Genomic DNA, 22,243 nt, shown 5'->3' with positions numbered 1-22,243 from the left:
ACACAACTGTCATAGGAGAACATCTTTATCATCTACTCCAGTATACAGTATGGGTAATAAAAGCACCATTAAGAGCTGTTAGATGGACAACAACCCTTTTTACTGTAAATTATATTAGTAAGTTTTCAGTGTGCTCCAAGTCCTGCACTTCTATGGAAACAGCACAATCTTTGATACATCAACATTTAGCAGTACATGAATAGTACATTTAGCTCAAATTTACGTATCTGTAGAAAGCCTGCAGATTAATCTTTAATACAATTACGGATTAAGAAGATTTTAAATGGGGTTCAAGTAATCTTCCAGGACTTCTTCTGAAACCAAGCCTTGGTGGACTTTGAGGTATGCTTGGGACCATTGTCCTGTTGGAAGATCCAATGATGCCCAGGCTTCAGCTTCCTCACAGAAAGCATGACCTATTCTCCCAGGATTTCCTAATACTTGATTGAATCCATCCTCTATACGCTGCAAGTTTCCAGTGCCAGAGGAAGCAAAGCAGCCCCAGAGCATCACTGAGCCACCACCACATGCTTCATTTTTCCTCCTCCAGACACACTGCTGTTCCACAGGCCTAAAAAGTTCCAGTCTTGTTTCATGGCTCCACAGAACAGGATCCCAAAACCTCTTTGGCTTAGTTATATAGATTTGAGATTCTCAAATTGGAGCCGCCTTCTCTTGTGCTTTCGAGTCTGTAGAGGTGTACATCTTGGTTGGAGTTCAGGCAAAAAACCCTTCAGTGTTCAGTATGTGCCTTCTACTATGGCAGCTGAAACTTCAGTGTCTGCTGCCATCAACACTCACTGTAGGTTTTTTTAAGTCAGTTGATAGTTTTTGACCAGCTGCCTCCTCAGGACTTTGGCAGCAACCGTTGATAGCTTCCACTTGCTGCCAACTACAAGTAGTGTAGCTCAGTAATTCTCTTCAAGGCTACTTCTTTGGTTTCGGAGGTAAACCTGCTGTGCAGCAGCAGCAGAGTGGATGCTGTGGGTCTGTATCAGTGACTCATACTGTACACGACAGAAGAAGACAGAAGACAACTCCATTACACCAGCCAGCTCTCACATTCAATTATTTAGTGCACTAATGAGGTGCCTACAGTCCATGTAATCAAATCTGACTCCAAAACAGGAGCTGAGTTTAATGTATTTATTGCATTGTAGACAGCTACTTCAAAACAAAACAAACCAAAACAAACACAGCAAAATCTGTCATTTAAGTAACAAAGCAGATTTTGTGTAATTATAATAATGATCATTTAGGACCTAGTTACACTTTGTTCAGATGCAGTTTAGTGAACCTCAGTCCTGCTTCCATGTGCAATTTAGACAGAAGAGTCTTTCTCCTGGTAACCCTTCAAACAAACTGTAGACTCTGACATGTGGATCTTGTTTTTTTCATGTATTTGAGCATTGCATGGTCTGATCTTGGGGTGTATTCGTTGAACTGCAAATAGTTTGGAATGGTTTTACAAGTCTTTCTAGACTAATGTACAGCAACAGTTGTTTATGTCTTTCCCTCTTGTTATTGACTTCACACACACCTGAATGTTCCAGAGCAGCAAACTGTCAACAATGTTTTTATAGAGGTCTGTATGTCAGGTGCTGTAAAGGAGGGCAGACACAAGCACGGGACAACAGGAGGTAGAAGCAAAAAACAATGTCTTTAATTCGGTCACAGATCGGTACACAGGAGATCAGTCACACAGGCTACAGCACCAGAGGATTAAGCAGTCAGATAGTTGAACAGACAGAAGCCCAAAAAAAAATCACCGAGATTAATCAAAGGCTGGTAAGATGGTGGTAACACACTGGTGAACAAGAAATGTGTGTTCATATTAGTCGACAATGAGACACAGGTGAGACACATTAGGGCGGGCAGGTAATCAGCAGAGGGAGGGAGCACACGAGAAAGAAGAAGACAAGACACTTGAAATGAGACGGAGGTTAGAGTTTTCAAAATAAAACAGGAAATGACAACAGTACAAAGTCATATTCCCTGGCTCAGTGACAGACGACCCTGACCCTGCACACTTGCTGATGATCAAATCATCAAGGATGGATGATCAGCAGCACGTGCTGCAGCTCATCAAATAACAATTAAATAAATAATGACAAAAGTGGCAAAAGTTGTTGTTTGTCTACTGTCACAATACACAACAGTAACTTATGTATGACAGCACAAGTGAACAGAATGCAGTCTACAATCATTTATGATCCACAATGTAACTTTGTTAACAGGACTTATGGGACTCATATTACTATAGATTACTATATTATCACAACAAATGTCCTCTTTTGAAATGCAATAATACTATGTGTTTATTTCATACCTCAAAAATCTACTGTAAATTCTTCCTAGAAATAAACGTGTTACCCACCAAAAAACAATCCCACAGTCTTTCATTATGTCTGTAAATAATAATAATTAGGGATGTCCCAATCAGGTTTCTTTGTCCTCGAGTCAGAGTCCGAGATTTGATTTTGAGTATCTGCCAATGCGATACTTTTAGGGTTCTCTACAAAGGCGAAGGGCAGGTCACTCATTACGCTCATTTGTGCTATCCTGGCTGTTCTGTCCTGCGTCTGTTGTTAGTCTGACCAAAAAGTGACTGCCCTCACAGCATCTGTTCACAACATTTTGAGCATCGTATTAAAAGCTTTCCTGAGCAGAGGCTTGTGGTCATTGTTACATTTATGCACTGCCGGAAGAATGCCTTCGCTTTTTTGTGAAAGGTTTTCCCAACAATGACATAGAGAAGGGGGTTGAGAACACTGTTGAGGAAGGCCAAGAAGATGCAGAGCAGCCGGCTTATTTCCATGGTGATGTAAACAGGGCAATTATTCAGAGGAAAAGAAAAAAGGAACACTATCAGCATCTTTGTCATGTGGAATGGCAGCCAGCAGATCAGGAACACCAGGAGGACTGCCAGGACCAGAGTGGTGGCTTTGTGCTCCATTTTCTGCGCGTTTGACCTCTCTATGACCCTGTTCCTCAAAACTTTAACAATTTTGACAGTGCAGAAGCACATGACACAAAGAGGGATGAAGAAGTTGAATATTGTGACCATTACATCACAAAGCATAAATGTAGTAATAACTGATTCATCAACAGCACATCCAGTAGCATTATTTGTAGGATTTTGCACTGTTTTCTTGTAAATTATATTGTGGACACTCAGCAGCAAACCCAGAGTCCACACCAGAAGACATCCCAGTTTGGCACAAATTGGTCTGCGGAGTCTTTCATGGGACAACGGGTGCACCAGCGCCAAATAACGATCTATGCTGACCAGAACCAGGAACCCGCTGCTGCAGCAGCTGTTCATCGAGAAGAAGACGCTCAACAGTTTGCACATGGCATTGCCAAAAGGCCAGATGTATTCATTCGCTGTACTTACAGCCTCAAATGGCAAACACCACATCAGAAGAAGGTCAGCAGCAGCCAGGTTGCTTAAGTAGATCTCAGGAACAGTGCAGGCCTTCTTGTGGAAGCAGAAAACCACCAACACAAACAGATTGAGGATGATCCCCAGCACACAGATGATCAGGAGGGACGCTGGCATCATGGTGAGGATCCAAGACATGTTAGCTGAACACACCAGTGTGCTTTGGTGCATCGTCTCATTGCTCAGGTTAGCAGGCATGCTGTGAAAACACAGGAAGGCGACCAACAGTTATGTAAAAGTGTCAAGGAAAGTATTCAGTTTTGTAATAATAACAACAACAATGCACCAAACTCTTTCACAAAACATTATAAAGCAATTGTCTTTATTCTGTGCCATTATGTCAATTAGTCCCATCCTGTTTTCACACACAGACCTACAGAGAGGGTGCAGCGCTAATAGCTGTGTAAAAAGCCCATTTCAACCCTCAGTAAACACAAGCGATGTGTTTCTGTGGTCTGTCATGTCAAAACCAATTATATCAGTGTCAACAACTACTATCGACTACTACTATCCCTCCACCCAATTTTTAAAATTACATTGACTGTATATTAATTATTCAGGTTGTTTTACTGGGTGACCATCATTCATCATGCTAATACAAAACACAACAACAATCTCTTTTAAAATGTTCACACGCCGTCACCGGCTAAAGCCAGCAACCTAACCATGTTATACACCAGTACAATTTTGTATTGATGCCACTTTAATTCACCACTCTCACTTAATTATTACATTCATGCGTGGGCTACTATTCTATTCTGTTTGATTCTATAGAAACACTGATAGTATTGTTTTTATTTACAATTTTAACTTTTAAAATAAGATAAAAAATGTAATGAACTTTGCAAAAGCCATGTTTGTTTGTGTGTACAGGAAAAGATGCTAACAGTATAAAGGTTCTCTTTATACAAAAAAAAGCACACAAAGCTAGCCATCATTCTGCTACAACAAGGGAAGAAATAACACTGATAATGTCCCTCGCTAAAATTCATAACTACAGTGGAAAAAAGTTTACGCATACCTTGTAGGTGACAGAGCCATTGTTGCTGCTCACAACATCAGGTTGCACCCACCAGATATCGATGCTGGCATCAAAGTGACGTCAGCCTGGTACTATAACCACACCCACACTTCAGTCTCTTACTGTCATTCATTTTAATGCGCCATTAAAAACCAACACATAAAAAAAGGTCATGTGACTCTTCCAGCCAGGAATGCATTTGTTCATCAGGATGTGGGAAATCAAAGTGCACAAGATGCGAGGACAAAAATCACCATTCAGTGTCAGTGTTGGCTCACTGTTCATGGCAACTCTGTGCTAACAGAACAGTCAGGGTTGCAACCACAGACCCAGTTCACATGTAGAAAAAAAGGACAGAATGTCACCATTTTGGTTAACTTTGCATGTTTTATTTTAGATCCTAGGAAATTCCTTCCTTCTAGTTTATTCTATGACTCTTAGATGAGAGGAGATTAATAAAGTCTTCAAGCAATCAGGTTCTATTCATTTGGCACTAGCATCTTGCACTTTTCTGTTGTTTTTGTCCACAGGATGAGGTCCTGGAGTGGAGCAGTCCTAGGATACACTGATCTGTGTATTATGTATAAAAATATCTCAGAATGGGTGGAGCATTTCGATGGGTCACAACCGTCCCTCATTTACTCGGATTATTTCCTCAATGCACAGTTCGACTATGTGACCTAAATCTGCTCATTGCTCACACTCTCTTGCATTAATGTGTAACACACACAGGTGGAGACGATAGAGGCAGGACAGCCAATCAGAAAAGCGGGACAAACACAAAGACAGGAAGTAATGCAAACCAAGAAACTGACACTGTGGAAGTAAACTGACAACTTATTACATATACCATCATACACTATGCAAAACAGATACAGATACAACAGAATCTAACCCACCTGTTGTCTGGATGTTATCTCCAACTTCATCCTTGCTTTGATTACTATCAAGTTACTATTACTACTTATGGACTGATGATATATATAGATATCCATTATAATATAATCACTGTTTCATCTTGCTGTCATGTTTGCTCTGTACTGTATCATGTTTGCTGCATGTTTGCTCCTCTCTCTCTCTCTCTCTCTTCTCCTCTCTCTCCTTCATCCTCTCTGTCCTGTCTCCCTCTTCTTCTCCTCTCTCTCTCTCCTTCATACTCTCTGTCCTGTCTCCCTCTTCTTCTCCTCTCTCTCTCCTTCATCCTCTCTGTCCTGTCTCCCTCTTCTTCTCTCTCTCTCTCCTTCATCCTCTCTGTCCTGTCTCCCTCTTCTCCTCTCTCTCTCCTTCATCCTCTCTGTCCTGTCTCCCTCTTCTCCCCTCTCTCTCTCCTTCATACTCTCTGTCCTGTCTCCCTCTTCTTCTCCTCTCTCTCCTTCATACTCTCTGTCCTGTCTCCCTCTTCTTCTCCTCTCTCTCTCTCCTTCATACTCTCTGTCCTGTCTCCCTCTTCTTCTCCTCTCTCTCTCCTTCATCCTCTCTGTCCTGTCTCCCTCTTCTCCCCTCTCTCTCTCCTTCATCCTCTCTGTCCTGTCTCCCTCTTCTCCTCTCTCTCTCCTTCATCCTCTCTGTCCTGTCTCCCTCTTCTTCTCCTCTCTCTCTCTCCTTCATCCTCTCTGTCCTGTCTCCCTCTTCTCCTCTCTCTCTCCTTCATCCTCTCTGTCCTGTCTCCCTCTTCTTCTCCTCTCTCTCTCCTTCATCCTCTCTGTCCTGTCTCCCTCTTCTTCTCCTCTCTCTCTCCTTCATCCTCTCTGTCCTGTCTCCCTCTTCTTCTCCTCTCTCTCTCCTCCATCCTCTCTGTCCTGTCTCCCTCTTCTCCTCTCTCTCTCCTTCATCCTCTCTGTCCTGTCTCCCTCTTCTTCTCCTCTCTCTCTCTCTCCTTCATCCTCTCTGTCCTGAAGACAGATAAATCAAAGATAAATCAAATCAGTTTTTTAAAGACAAATAAGAACCTATTCAGTTTATAAAGTACTGCATATTAACAAGTTCATTTACTGTATATTGTGGAAAGAGGAAATTATTGGTTAGGCTCCATATAAATGCATTATAAAATGATTTTCATTGGAAAATTAATTAAGTCTAAAGTGTGTAGCACAAAAACAGGTGAAACAGATCTCAGGGCGGGTTATATGCCTGAATCTGAAAACTAAATGAACTATGGAGCCCTCTACTGGACAAAAGATGCATAATGTAATGATTAGACTCCCTTTAAACCCACACCTGAGCACTAAACAAGGTATAAAAAATGAAAACGTAATAAAATAATAATAATAATAATAATAATGCTTGGATTATTTAATATAATGTGATGATGATAAAAATGTTGACTTTATGTATGTATTTTTACACTCTTTATTATGTTTTTTTTAAAATCTTTTATTATCAAACTACCTCTGGGCACTCAGAAAAGCTGTGTTCAACAACATAAAAACAAGTCCAACCAGTACTTTGCATTTTGTCTGTTTTTTTTAGTGTGTGTGTGTGTGTGTGTGATGGAACGTCTGCAGGAAGTTCCTCAAGTGCTTAGTTTTTCCCAGCATTCTGTTTGATCCAAGACACTGAAAGGTAAAGTTTGTGCTAAAAAAACATAACTTGTACGCACAAAGAAGAGAAGATAAAAGCAAAAAAAGTTTAATCAATCACGGAACTGACAGCAGAGAGGCATCAGTAGGAAGAGACAGTAAACCACTACATTCCTTAAACCGGTTTGAAAATGGGGTACTGCACTGAGATAGAAAAGAGTGTGATTTGACTAGTGTTCAAACCAGAAAGTAAAACTTTAAACTTTAAAATCTTGATTGAGAGCACACCGATGATGTCGGCTGTCTTCAGGCAGCATAGATCCAGAGTTCATTGTGGTGGGTGAGAGAGAAATAGGAGTCATAGCCGACCCCAGAGTAAGAGCTGTGATCAAAGCTCTTGCCGGCTCTCTCCAATGCCTCGCGAAGGATCCTCGCATTTTCCTCTGCACTTTCCAGGCCCGGAGTTCCACCAAAAACCCTTTTACATGACACAATCTAATGTTAGATTGATTGTATTTGGGTTCCTAAGAGAAAGAAACACGTTCAGAAGCCTCTACTCACCTGACATAGACGGTGGCTTCAGGTCTGGTTTGGAGTCTGACATTTGCATCAGTGTTTTCAGGCTTTGTGATACCAGGAGGAACGAACCAGGACAGGTGATACTCAGCACCGTTGTCTGTGGAGGTGACCAGCACGGGCCAGGTGTCGAGAGGGATGTCATAACCTGGAAGAGACAGACAGATGTGGTACAAAGAGGGGGCAACCTGTGGCACTGCAGGGGGGCAAAACATGTACACACTTATTTTTATTGTAACAAACTAAAATAAAACGACCTGTTGAAGTTCCATTTTATTATTTATTTAAGAAAGAAAATGAACAAGACCTAACATAAAACATCTTTAAAGAAGAAAAAAAGAATTTACAAGATATAATAAAATACATTTTATGGAGGAATGAAGCCAAAGATGAGTCACGGTCATTCTGCAGCCTCTCCAAAAGTCACAAACCTCCATGTAAAACTGTCAAACTTTACAGCAGCAATGTTCACATGTTTACAGCCTGATCTGTTAAATATGAGGGTGATTTTTATGATAATTCACTCATGTTAATAGTACACAGTCACAACTTGAGTGCCAGGTGGGTTCTGACTCAGATGGTGAAGTTCCTGCATCCACCATCACGCTCCACCTTTTTTGTTGATGTTTGTACTTCCTGGGTTCACCCATATTTGTTTACGATATGTGGAATACGTCTGTTTATGTGAATTTCACATTTGACAGAATTTTAAATTATTTTCAAACTGAAACTATTAAGATAAAATTTCTATGAATTTGGTGTTTTATGCATCACTTCCACATCTTTAAGACATACTATTGTATAAAAAACAAATAGTTTATGAGAGGAGCACATAACTGATTCATCTCATGGTTAGTTTACATAAGCTTAAACCAGTACAATATTTTTTTCTGTAGCAAACTATGAAAAATGTTAAAACTTTTTTTTTTCTTTTTCATTAAACTTTAAACATTTAAAAATGTCTTTCATATACAGTATAATGTCCCACAGTGAGACGCCAGTTTGCCCTAAGTGAATAACACTGCACACTTTTAATGAGACGTCACTGCAGAGACAGAAGTTGTAGCGACAAACCTGTTGTTCCGGTTCTATCACAGGACATGCCTCATGATGTTTATCTGCCTTTGAAAGCCTGAGATTTATTCTATCTGGATTAGCTGTTAGCATCAGAAGCTAAAGGACAAGTGAAACCCAGGACGTACCTGCGTCCTTCTGTCTGTTGTAGTAGTCTTTCAGCCTTGAATTTGCATCCATCATGCCTTTGACGTCTGTGCTCTCCACCTTTGTTGTGATCCAATCAGTGGCAACGTACAAGCGCACTTCAAACTCCTGCACACAACAGACACACAAACCTTTTTTTAATAACCACACAAACAGCTGCAGTGTATATAACCACTCTGATGCCTACCTTGTTTGTCTCAACCACTGAGTATTGAGGACATTGTTGTTGGTGACAGAAGTCCGGAGATGTCCAAGCTGCTTGTCCTCTGTCGGCGAACAGCAGGACAAAAAGTGTAACCAGCAGCCGCTCCATCCTCGCTGACACAGAAGGAAGTGCACAACAGCCTCAGGCCCGCAGCTTTTAAAGCATTTACCAGATGAACAGGTCACAGGGACACGCCCACATACTTCTACACACTGACAGCAGAATGTGGAGGACACCTGGCTTCACAGTCACTGACAGAGCAACAACAGAGATGATATCATGAGGCCAAAACTCATGTGATAACAGCAGACACAGACACACACTGAGCTGGAGGGGACATTAACCACATTTACTCAGGATATGTTGTGACATTTGTAAGATCTGCATCCACAAGTCACTTTTTGCTTGGTGAGACATACAGAGACACACCTAACAAATATTAAGGCAGACAGACGCATATTTGGCAAACAAAACAGCTACAGTGACACAAAAATACACAAAAGGTATGCACCAAACATATACACAGACACACAAAAAGGACAGATGCATTAAACAACTGAACAAAGAGACGGAACAAATACAGAGGGACATTCATTTCATATAAATATGATTCAATTAAATATATTTTATTGCTCAATGATAATCAAACCAAAGATTTAAATGATACAGTATAAGCCCTTTATGTAGCTCAACTGTCTACAAGAAGCCACTGTGCAAAATAAATGTTGTAATTTGAATAATTCTTTGATAATGTTTTTCTTCAGTCACCTTGAGCTGCAGCTACCCAACACCAACAGCAGGTGGCGCAACAAGACTGGCGTGATGTGAGAAAGCGGCTGACTGAGGGGAGAGAAGGGAGTCTGTTCTCCACACTAACACACCTTATCATCCTGGCTCTCCGGCAAAGCACCTGCAGCCTCTTCTTGCAGTCCTCCTGCTCCTCCTCTTCATTCTCCTCCTCCTCCTTTCACCGTCCTCCTCGGGACAGCAGTAGTTGCGCACTGAGGCAACGGGAGTGCGCAAAGCGGGCAGCAATGCACCTGGAGAGAAACCGCCCCGTCAAGCCGGCCAAAGGCTCAGCCGGAGACACAGCAGCATGCAGACTGAGGCTGCTCTAACAGCAGGGATATAGCGTACAGAGCACCGGGTGGATAGCGGAGCTGCGGCATGGGCGTGGGAGAGAGGCACAACCAAAACGAACGCGATGTAATTCCACGGACATAAGAAGGGTGGGTGGGGGGAAAAACCCGAGAAGCATTTGGATCAGAGTTGTCCCGGGAGTATTTTGGAGCTTGGTTTGGTGTTTGGTTCTGTCAAACCCACCAAACGCTGTACTTTTTTGTCTCCTTCGCTGGAGTTTAAAGGAGGATGGAGAAAGGCGCACAGCAGCTATCCAAAAGCGCGGAGGGTCCAGCGGAGGACATCTCCAAAGTGACCGACGAGGAGCTGCTAAAGTGGGGCAAAGAGGAGCTGGTGAGGCGGCTTCGGAGGGCAGAGGCGGAGAAGAGGGGCGTCATCGTGGAGCACGGCAATCTGATGAGGGAGGTGAACCGGAGGCTCCAGCAGCACCTGAACGAGATACGGAGTTTGAAGGTAAGATGGGTGGGCCCCGGGGGATCTGTACCACTGAGTGTGTGTGTGTGTGTGAGCTATAATGAACATGCTGCTTTAGATCTGAAATATGGAAGCTGTATAGGAGACATGTTTTACAGATTGTAAGGTCGAAATGGTCACTGAGTAACCAGCAGTAGGAAATAAGCAAAACTGTTGCATTCAAACTGCTTTTCAAGAGTTTTACAGACATTCATATCAGGATGAGTTTTTATTTAATTCCACTCTCCTGCTGTTCACTCACTGCTGGAGAGTGCATGTAATCCCTCTATTTGATGTTGTGTGTGTGCTTCTGTTCCTCTGTGTGTGTGTGTGTGTCTATGTAAACCAGGACGTGAACCAGAAACTGCAGGAGGACAACCAGGAGCTGCGGGACCTGTGCTGCTTCCTGGATGACGACCGTCAGAAGGGGAAGCGGGTGTCGCGGGAGTGGCAGCGTCTGGGCCGCTACAGCGCTGGCCTGATGAGGAAGGAGGTGGCCATCTACCTGCAGAAGCTGAAGGAGCTTGAGCAGCGGCAGGTGGAGGTCATCCGGGAGAACCTGGAACTCAAGGAGTTGTGTCTCATGCTAGAGGAGGAGAAAGGTGGGGTGGCTGGGGGAGCAGGTGTGGGTGGGCAGGGAGGCCCCGGCTGCAGGAGCTCTATTGACAGTCAGTGTAGTCTGTCTCAGCTGGGCGGAGGAGTGCCTGCGCCCGGCCTGCTGCGTGACGTCGGTGACGGGAGCAGTACCTCCAGTGCAGGGAGCACGGACAGCCCCGATAACCCCCAGCACAAACACCCTCCTGTGGGCTGCAGCACCAGCCGTGGGTCCGGGTTGAGATGTGGCTCCTCAGAGAAACCAAGGGATATTTGTGAATCCACTGGCAGAAGGCACAGCTCTACACCAGAGTACCATACTTTCCCCCAGTCATGCCGCCCCCGCGGAGGGTCCCTCACCGACCTGGACCCCCGTGGCCTCAGAGGACGCAGTCCAGAGAAACACAGCAAGTCTCCCACCAGGCTGCAGTGTGACTCCCACCCTAAACCCTGCAGCTCTGACCTACTAGCCCAGAAACAGCTACTGATGTCAGGGCAGGCGTCACCAGTGTGCGGGAAGGGCTCAGCCAAGTCTAGCCCGGAGCTGAATCAGAGACACCGGCAGGTGTGCACAGTGGGGGCTGGCTGTGGGAGTCCTGAAGCCAAGCAGGCAGTGATGGGAACGCCTGAACACCTGAGAAAAGGGCGGGTGATCGTGGGGAGTCCAGAGTCTATACGGCACCACCATCACTATCAGCACAGCACTGGAGTGGAGCATGGCAAGGGGAGGTACAGCAGTGGCTCTCCTGGCAGGGATGGGAGTCAGAGGAGAGCGGTGGGAGAGGAGGTGACCTCCCATCACCAGAGTCTGTACAACGGTAGGCACATGGTAACTCTTATCTTGTATTTTGACCCATTCATAACACAATTACAGATCGCAGCAGATAGAAATATCTGAATTTGTCATATGGCTTTGATGAGGACAAGAATATTAGCTCCAAAAGTTTACACCCTGGATGCTATTTTTAAAATTGTGGCTGCCCTGATTATGGATCCTGCTGACTCTGCACTGCATCTCAGCTGTGCAGATTGTGACTCACCTATTTGAGGACAAGTAGCATCAGAGGCCTCATTTTACCTGCAGGACATAAAGCTTAGTTTACATACACATTTCACCTGTGCATCCTGTGAATGTTAGCAAGTTTAGCTAACTTAAACACACAAAACAGTCAGTGTAAAGTTAGCATGGAACTTGTTCTAAGTCGGTATTAGCTTAGCACAAAGGTAAACTAGGTAAATGGCTGCCATTCAGGAGGCTTCAATACACAATTCTAAACATTGGATATTGAAGTTAAAGAAAATAATATAGAGTAGGTCAGTATTAGCTTAGCACAAAGCTAAGCTAAGCTATTTTGCTGCAGTTAAAGTGGAGTCAGTACACAATTCTAAACACTGGAGGTTTAAGGTCAAGGTTGCACAATGCTATGCTATGCTAGGCTATGAGTCAAGGTCCAAATACTCTTGTTTTCTGGTCATTATTTAAATGTAAAATTAAGGATTTTGTTTTATTTAAACAACTTTGAGGACACCCAATTTAATTATGTTTGCACAACTTCATTTAAGCTTGGTGGCAGCAGGAAAAAAGCAGTAGCTTCGGTTGGGACACATTTTTGCCCCTGCGGGGGCCCCTTAAAGACTTAACGCAGCCATTCCTACACCAGCCACCTATGTATCATGTAGCTGCTGGGTCACATGATGAACAGAGAACTTCCTGATGCAGTTATTTCTGTCTCATGATGTTTGAACTGCGTGTGGAAGCTACAGTAAGGGATGACCTTGGTTTGATGTTCGGAAGGAAACACAAGGTCGTGTTCACCCACACAAAGTCTCAGGAGCTCAACAAAGCCTAGACTCAGCTTGGGAGGTCACACACACACGCACAGAGGTTGTGTTGATTCACTGGCTGTGGCAACAAGAGTGCGAGGGAGTTGTACTCATCTGAGTGTGTTTGTAAGCAGGGGAACACTACTGATGCAACTCTCCTGAGTGTATGGGTTACATAGGTACGACAGAGGTGTGCTTCATGCTGCCCCACACACACACACACACACACACACACACACACACACACAAGCACACACCTTTGAGAAGCGGAAGTGGAAGCAGAGAGGGGAGTGTGCATTAACAGAGTGTGTGTGTGTGTGAGGTGTGTTAAAGCTGTCCGATCATTTCTGTTAGCTCACATCTGACAGCTGCTCAACTTGATGTCAGTTTTTTTTTCTCCTCACAATTTATTTTTGACAGCAAAAGAGTCTTTGAAACAGCAGATGTGAAATACATTTGCTTGGCTTTTAAGGCTGACTTAATTTGGCTGTCATTAAATATTCCAAAGAGCTCCCTTGTGGTACTTATGCTATAGTTGTTTCTCTGTGTTTCTGAGCATTGGCTTTGAGTTTGATAAGTGCATCCAGGGAAACCGCAATCAGTAAAACAGCCTTAACACACTTTACTCACACACTTGGAAATAAAGTTCAATTTAGCGCACATTTATGTTGTTGTGATCACACTAGAGGCTGGTTAGTTTAATTATATCATTTGTGTGGGAGGAGCATAGGGTTGCTGTGTGCGCAATTAAGTGGTGGTAAATGGATTCCCCTGATTCACTCACTAAACTGATCCAGGTCAGCTCTGTGGACTTTTGATTCTCTGTGTATAACACTGCGTTTGACTTAGGATACGACTTTAGACTTTAGGATACAACGTTTATTTGAAAGTTCCACACACACACACAAACATGCAAACCAGTTACAAATTAACCAAAAAAGAAAAACATGTTAAATGTAAACAGAAACAAATAAATAATATAATAAATCATTATCGGTATAATTTGACCAAAAACAAATTATGAATCAGAGACTCGACGGTGACGCCTAATGGCAAAAATTGAAAACAAAACAGCTCGCATGGTCAGGGGTATTCAAACCCTGGCTCGTCACCCTGTCTGTACTCCCACCATCCCCAACCTACCCTGCCCTATCTCCTAACCTACTTCCTAACAGCTGTATATGATTGGATGACAGTGGGCAACATCCATTGTCCATTAGCATACTCCCAACAATGTGTCATATCAGGGGGTCGTATTATCGACCAAATGTGCTGTTTTTTCATAAGAAAGTCTTGATACTGTACATCCATGTAACAGGAAGGAGTGTGGATTTGCAGAATGAACAGCCTCCTTACAGAAGAGTTGAGGGTGTCTGTGCACATGTTGAACACCCTAACTATATTACATTACAAGCTGACAACTGGCCACGATAAAAACAGTAACTGCTGGTGTTAGGGTACACTGACTTTTAGGAGCCTCATTTTTCACAACATGGAGCCAGTTCTGCACAGAGAGCTGTGCTAACGAGGCAAAAATTTTGTAGCTATTTTCAAACAGCTTGTTTAATCTGGACCTTACGTCTGACTTACGTTTCAATGTGAAAACTGCAGACTGCAGTATGTTCACACTTTTATTAGTCTCATGGGCAGCACCTGTATAGACACAGCACTACCACAGCTATAGGTAGAGAGATCTTGAAATGTCTTTGTGCAGTATAATATAAAATAGAAAGACAAAAACCATACAATTATTTCTTTGAAATATTCACTTTACAAACATAAATAAATTAAAATAATTATTTCTAACTTTTTTTTGCAAGCGCACATAAAGTCAGGGATGTTCATGTCAGAGGAAGACCCACATAGAATGACTTATTTCCGTCGTCCCCACCACCTTGACATCCATGTACAGTATATCAGCCACCACATGGCCTGTCATTCTGTCCAACCACTGAAAATATGACCACATTTTGAGGTTGGCATTGGGACATTTGCAAATTATACAGCTACTTATCTTATATGGACACACACAAACAGAAGGCAATCACACTTGAAACCTCACCTATACTACATTTACACACAGACACACCCACAATATTCCAAATATGGTCTCATCCTTCCCTGCAGAGTCCTGCTAGATGATTCAAGTCAGACACTATAAAAAGACGTGACTGAAAGAGTATGGCTACATTTGCTAAATGCTAACAAAGGAATCGGCTGAGTGTATGTGATGCAGTGTGCTGTAATGTGAGGTGCTGCACTGTGGTAGCCCAGCAGCAGCAGCAGTAATGATTTCCACAGTGCTGAGTGGAAGCTCTCTATATTACAGCTGAGGCCATGGGAAATAGCCTTGTACCTTAGATGGCTGTAGGATCACTGACTCAGCTGATACCAGGAAACAATAGTGGCTGGATGTACAGTGCTGTTAGCTGAGATCTTATTACCATACAGAGCCAAGCATGTACACTGTGAGCAGGTCAGTGGATCCCAAACTTACTTTTTGAGAACCTCAGTGGGAAAAAAGTGTTAGAAAAAAAATGCATGCTTGATGTCTGATATGTGAGTCAGATGGTGCTGCCCTAAATAGATATAAATGGTTTAATTCTGAAATTGGCTGTCACATGCACTTTGGGCTGCAGAGGACAAAATTAACATCCACGGGGACACTGTGGGTGGCAGGAACATGAAAGTGTGTTTACTTTAATAGTAGGTGTCATAATTAAGACTTAATTAATGGAGGTAGAGGCAAGTACAGATTCAATTCAGAATGTTCTTTATTGTTGTGCCCCCCCCCCCCCCCACACACACACACTTTCTTTCAGAATGTGAGCTTTTTACAACAGAGTGACATAGAATTTTAGAGTTCCAAGGTGAAAACATTTTAAAAATGTTGCCACAGAAAACAGGGAAAAAGAGAGGGGTAGAACTTCACAATCAAGAATGCATTTCATTTCGAGGCATTAAAGTCAGCGCAGTAAAGTTTGTTTGCAGCAGATGGTGTGGGTTTATTTTGCATATAAATAGACGAGTCAGCGGACACAGACCCACCTTTATTCAGTTTCAAACTCAAACAACAAGCACTAAGGAGGTGAACTTAGATATGCCTGCATATGAAAGGCTATGAGGAGAAAAATCCCCTGTGTACCAGCTGATGTGTACAAGTACATGCTTACGTGAGAAAGTCAATCCAGCTAGAGTGGATTGAATCCGGATAGCCTTTAAGCTGGATACGTTCAGACCTATTTTCAAATCTGACACATGTGTGTCCATGCTCAATCTAGCCTAAATCCCACTTGTTGCTGTCCTCCAAACCGCTAGGTGGCACCTCGTAATATGCAAAGTCCGTTCAGGCTGCAGTAGGACCATGCGTCGTGCGTTTTTTTTTTGTCCTGTGTCGTTCTTTTGGGTTTTTTTCGGTTTAAAAAGCAGTTTATTCTTCTTATCTGTCCTTCAAGGAGTGCACACATGTTTCTGACCGCTCTGCTCTGTACTCTCTTCTCCTGTCCTGTGATTTTTTGACTTTTTTCCCTTGACCACCCTGTCCTTGGGATCCTTTTTTGACATGGAGCTAATAAATTGGTCGCTCAGTGCATTGGACAACATTTTCTCACAAAGGAAGACATCACCGGGAGAACCCCTCTGCCCTGAAGGGACTTTCACTGCGGGATATGTCTGTGAATCCTGGGAAACCTGGTGTCTGGTATGTCTCCAGCCACTGTCCCTGGAAGATGTGGAGGACCTATTCATCTATTGGACATTGGTAGTAGCATACTTCTGAATTGCGTGGGAGCAGTCCTGCTGTACTGAAGTATTTTTTTTTTTTAGATACTGTATTAATTTATTGGAAAAGCCGCTGCTGGCAAATTGGCACTATCGCTTAGTGTGGACACAAAACAAAACCCTGGGCTCGTGGGACCCCAGATCTCAGAATTACATCAGAAGATGGACCAGATTGAGGGGCTGATCTGCAACAATTCAGCCCACTCCAGCGGGGGCTGGAAGCGGGTGGACAACATTGGAAGACAGTCCGACCACTTGAGGATCTCGATGGAAGGAATATCTGTCAAGTTGGAGAGATGTCGAAGATTCTCCATGCACCTGTTGAGCACTGAGGCCAGACTGACCGATTGATTACTGACCTGGGAAAATTGATCACGGATTGAAAATTGTTATATGATTTTTGGCTGTTTTTCATCTGTCCCTCTCCCCCCCCTCCCTCTCTCGGCCTGAAGAATAGCCCAGCAGCTGTGCTCCCATCAGACTCCTGTGCAACTTCCTATCTCCCTTCAAGGACAACTGATGTACTGCCTGGCGGTCTCAGTCATACTATCGCACACACTCACATGGAACTGACGCACATACACTCCCCTCCCTAACCCTGCTCCCCCCTAAAACGGCTGCCTTCGTATCTGATCCTTGGTGTCCATGAAAAAAATTCCATCACGTTACCACGTGTACTGTAATCAAATGTCAATGTTATTATGTTTGTGCTGATTTGTATGTATCTGCAACTGCAATCTAACTTTCAGGAGCGCGTGTGGTGGGCCTGATGCCTGCGGCTCGGATGCGTACTCCATCTTCCTAATCTCGCTGTGTGCTTGTACTTGTACTTGTATCACATGTGACAATAAATTTGTTCATTCATTTGTTCATTCATATTCCTTTGTAGCCCTGTCTAAGATAAACTCAGGGCAAAGCTGTCGTAGTTTACATACGGCTTTTGTACCGGACACTGTCCCTGTAAACCAGAAGTATCACATCGCTAGAAGGATTCGCTAGCCGCATTTGCGTTCAGACCTGAGCCACATTTGAGCCAATCCGGCTAGAGCCACCTCCGAGAGGTGGATTGAAATCAATTCTGATATATCCGGATTCATGTTGTTCAGACTCAGAAAAAAACTATCCGGATATATCCAGATACGGCATGAATCCCGCTCTAGATGGATTGATTTCCCCAGTGTGAATGGGGCCCTATTGTCTCTCATTTTAATTCTCTCTGCAGGAGACAGCTCTGATCCCAGCCTTATATTCTGCCCTGACTCCATCTGTCTTATCCACCTCTCATTCATTCTACTTTCATTTCCTTTACTGCCCTGTGCCTCTGGACTGTATCTGCAGCATGTAATACCAAGCTCTCCACTTCTTGTTGCTGCCCTGTTCACAGCCAGCGTAAATCTTCATTAAGCAGGTTCCATCAAGGGCCAGCACCTTTACAAATTGAGGTCATTAACTTCAGTGGTCTCTCTGCACTGCAGCCTTAGTGCACTAAATAATTGAATAGGCGCTGTGTAATTTTCCCCCTTTATAGTCGTGCTGCTAGTATCAGTACACGCTGTTTTCAGAGTGTGACCCTCAGGCTGAGGGGCTTTGAGTTAGCTGTGTCCATTTATGGGATACATGTGCATGAGGGGAAAGGAAAAGGTTAAAGTGGTTTGACAGTCCAGATTTTGCACAATGGCTCAATGGTATACCATTGGTCAAATAAAATCTCAGACTCTAAACCTGCAGAGAGGCAGGCACATACTGTTTTCTGCTAAGCTAGGCTAATACAAGAGCTATTTTAAGGCCATATGGAAGGCACTGATTGTCACATGGTGCCACCAGATGCAAGGAGGTAGGGCATACCTTGAGTAAAGTGGGGTCCTCCACAACAATATATCAAAGAGGTATGGCAAACAGGGGTAGATGAGGTAACTAGACACAGGTGGAAACAATTAGGGTGGGGCAGCCAATGACAAGAGAAGGAGAATATACATATATATAAAAAAACAATCAAGGACGGGAAGTACAACTAATCATGTTGCACTTTGATGACTATCACAATAAAACGAAGTACAAGAAGGAACTTCAGAACACAAGGCAACTGACATGACACTAGTCATATAAAACTACAACCAACAATGAATCAGTGGGAAAACTACAATCAAACCTCTAGCTATCCTAGCCTATCACACTTCAATACATTGAAGATGGGGTGGCTTGACATCATGGTATATGATTTATTTTAGCTTGCTGGTCTACAGCCAATTTGTGCTGGCCCATAAGAGTGCACTAAACATGACACTGCTCCCTTAATGTGCAAGGTGTGATACTGTATCTGTGGAGTGCTTTTAATGGACAGTTTTCTGCAGCAGCTCATACTCTGTTCTGTTAGAGAACATGTATACAGCACTGTGCAGCCGACAAGAAGTGCTGTGACGGCTGTGTTTTCATTCCACCTGGGAGTCATCACAGTCAAATCAGCAGCTAATGAAGGACCAACCATTTTGCAACTGGGCTGTGTGAAGTGTTAATGATCCTCCAAGCCCTCATGTCTCTGCAACCGCCTTCACAAGTGGTTAAATAAGACTTGATCCATCTAAGCACTTGTGAAATAGTGTATGCAATGGTATAATTAGTGACAACCACAGCTCTCTTATTATTACATGACTGTATTAGATGCACAATTCTGATTGGTCAAGAGCAGCATTCAGTTCAGATCTTTGCTATGCAGAACTGACTGTTGCTAAGGATGCAAAACAAAGCTGGTCAATTTATTTATTTAAGACTATTAGTGTTATTATTGCTGCATGATCCATTAAACTTGCTATAACGACCGGGAACATTATCCTTTAATTGTAATGCTGTACTGAATTCAAGCACCCCAAACATCAGATAACTTTTTATAATGGCACCTCAGGGAAAATATTACATTTCTTTTTGCCCTCTTTCCTAATAGGAAGCCATGTCTTTTAGGTCAGATTTGTGGCGTGGGATTTTATTTTGATATCTGTAGTACAGCCACTAAATCTTGGCTCTAACGCAACGTTTTGAAGGCAGAAGGCACTTCTGTGCTATGTCTTTAGCATGAGTTTCTCCTCTTTGCTGTTCCATTGAGCTCAGCTGGTGTGGCTTCCAGCCCAATTGTGGATATGTGCTGAATCAGATGGGAAGAATTAGCGTGTAAAACTCATTAGGCTCCGTACAAAGGCCGAACCCAAAGCAGAATGCAGTGGTGCTGGATGCGGTCTTTGTTCTTCCAAAGGAGGAGAACCAAAGAGCCTCCTCGCTTCATTAGGAGCCTAACATGTCTCGTGATTGAAGCAGAGCTGCCGCAAACACATGCACAATTACACATTATATAAGCAAACAGATGCAAGCACGCGCGCGCACACACACACACACACACAAAAAACCTTCTGTGGTTACACACCACAGATGTGATAGGCTGTGACTACCCTCTCTGCCCTCAGCCTGAGAAGTGACTGTGCTCCTGTTTTCAGTATCATCACCTTCCTGTCACCACTGTGAGGCGAGGATCGCACACCTTTACTGTACAGTGTCAGACTTAGTGTCCACATTTGAAGGCTGCACAGAGAATGTATGGAGCTAATTTCCATCTGCAATGACAGGGAAGGTGTCACTTGCATTACTGTTACATAACCACACAATTATACAAACATATAGCTCAAGCCATGCTGTACAACTGACTAAGTCAGTGAAGCAAGCGTTAGCCTAGCGCGAAGCTTTTTATTTGTTTTTGTTTTCAAATGTCTCTTCAGTGTTACAGAAACAGCATTGTAAATTATCTTAAATACATGCCTGGATGAGACTTTCAAAATGTATTTGGACAGTGTGCTACATCAATAAAGTTAAAAAAATGCTCAACATCACCATGGAAACCAAGAAACTGGAAATCTAATTAAAAATGGGACAAATTTCATCTTTTAATATGTGTTTTGGAACCTAAGCAAGAAATTAAAAAACTCCAGTTGTTCCCTTCTTAGCTCTATGCCATTAAAAACAACTGTTAAGAGCCATTACAGTGAGGCCTAACACTGAAACGCACTTAATTAGGGCTAAATCTTAAACCGGGATATTGTGTGTGCTCTAGCAGACAAAATATAAAACATGTTTTGTATGTATTCATATTAACATTGCTGTTCTTCTGCCACAAAAGTGCAACATTAAACTATAAAGTCCACATCTAATGATACAACACTGGTTTGAAATGAAAATCTGACATAATATAACTACAATCAAATATCAATTCAATTAAACCTCTAAAATGTTCAGGGTATCAGGGTTTCCCATCATGCCCCGTGTATAAAGAAGCGTTGTGTTAGAAGGAGTCAGGATTAAGTCGAATAGAAATCTGTCCCCTTCGTACATCCCCTGACTCTGACTCCCCTGTGATGTGTAAATGGACAAGATTATTCTCTATTCATGTTTTCCTATTAACATAGGATATTAAATGCTCTCTCTCACACACGGACACACACACCCAGACACACACAGGGCTTAAGAGCTTCATGTAACAAGCTTGTGCTGTTCAGATAAGCCCATTTAGCCAGTGGTGGTCTAATTGAATTTGTCTGCTTCAGACTGAAATGGGTGTGATTTGTGTGTGTGTGCGCGCGCATCAGTGCATAACTTGAACTTGGGCTGCTTTGGTGTCAAACTGGAATGTAATTTGTGCCCCTCGGAGATCACGTCCGTAGGAGGAATGGATGGAGCTCTGTGTGTCCGTTGACATTTTCCTTCCTACTTCCACTCATCCTTCCTCCATCTGTCATTCGGCCTCCTCTATAAATCAATTTTATATATTTTTTCCCTGTACTACATTTTTCATATAGCTTCATCTTCTGTCTCTCTGGATACATTCTTCCATCTGCTTGGCAATTGGCCAACAAGCAACCTTTCAATTCAAAATTCTCTCTATGAGCTGCTTCTCTAACATGCTGTATGCTGAAGTCTTTGCAGTTGTAATATATAGTTCAGACATGATTTCATGTATGTCATAAGTTAAAGGGTGCTTTCACACTGCAGGGCTGTGTATGAGCTATAGGATAAACAGGTGATCTTTAGGCAATGGGGCAGAAAAAAGTCCCGTCTTTAAGGCCAAGGATGTGAGTGCTAGGGCTGTGAGTGTAATAACATTTGTGTTAGCACAGGAAGTGTATGCTAATGTTTAACCCTTTCACTACTATATTAATAACAGTTCACCTTCTTTTTTTTAAATGATTCTGTCAGAAAATGTTGTTTGTATTAATAATTTTACCTGTTTTTCTTGACAGATGAAATATAACTTTGAAAGTTATTATGCTCAGAACAGTGTGTAATGACAAGAAAAGTAAAAAAACGGATTTGAATTTTCATCAAATTTCTCTTTATAAACAACTATAAATGTGCATCAACAAGTAGACAAGACAACCAGAGATGACAAAAATCTAACAACTCTCCTACACTCCACAAAACCTCCGCCC

General features: G+C 42.8%; 2 protein-coding genes across 3 annotated transcripts in view; one reads left to right on the top strand and one right to left on the bottom strand.

Annotated features, from left to right (window-relative positions):
- Positions 1 to 2,567: 2,567 nt before the first annotated feature.
- Positions 2,568 to 3,643, bottom strand: LOC114447389 (B2 bradykinin receptor-like). The gene has a single exon (XM_028423612.1). It carries the CDS (start codon positions 3,641 to 3,643, stop codon positions 2,615 to 2,617), a length of 1,029 nt encoding a protein of 342 aa, XP_028279413.1. The 3' UTR covers positions 2,568 to 2,614.
- A 6,603-nt stretch (positions 3,644 to 10,246) lies between these two features.
- ccdc85a (coiled-coil domain containing 85A) overlaps positions 10,247 to 22,243 on the top strand; it is a 31,999-nt gene continuing 20,002 nt past the window's right edge. For both annotated transcript variants that reach the window (XM_028423549.1, XM_028423550.1), the window contains exons 1-2: positions 10,247 to 10,580; positions 10,930 to 11,992. In XM_028423549.1, coding sequence (XP_028279350.1) covers positions 10,356 to 10,580; positions 10,930 to 11,992 — 1,288 coding nt within the window. In that variant the 5' untranslated portion in view covers positions 10,247 to 10,355. The remainder of the gene's footprint in view (positions 10,581 to 10,929; positions 11,993 to 22,243) is intronic.

Source organism: Parambassis ranga, chromosome 15 (genome assembly GCF_900634625.1).
Source record: "Parambassis ranga chromosome 15, fParRan2.1, whole genome shotgun sequence".
Classification (NCBI taxonomy): Eukaryota; Metazoa; Chordata; class Actinopteri; family Ambassidae; genus Parambassis; species Parambassis ranga.
The sequence above is the reverse complement of the archived record's forward strand: the minus strand, read 5'-3'. Positions and strand labels throughout refer to the sequence as shown.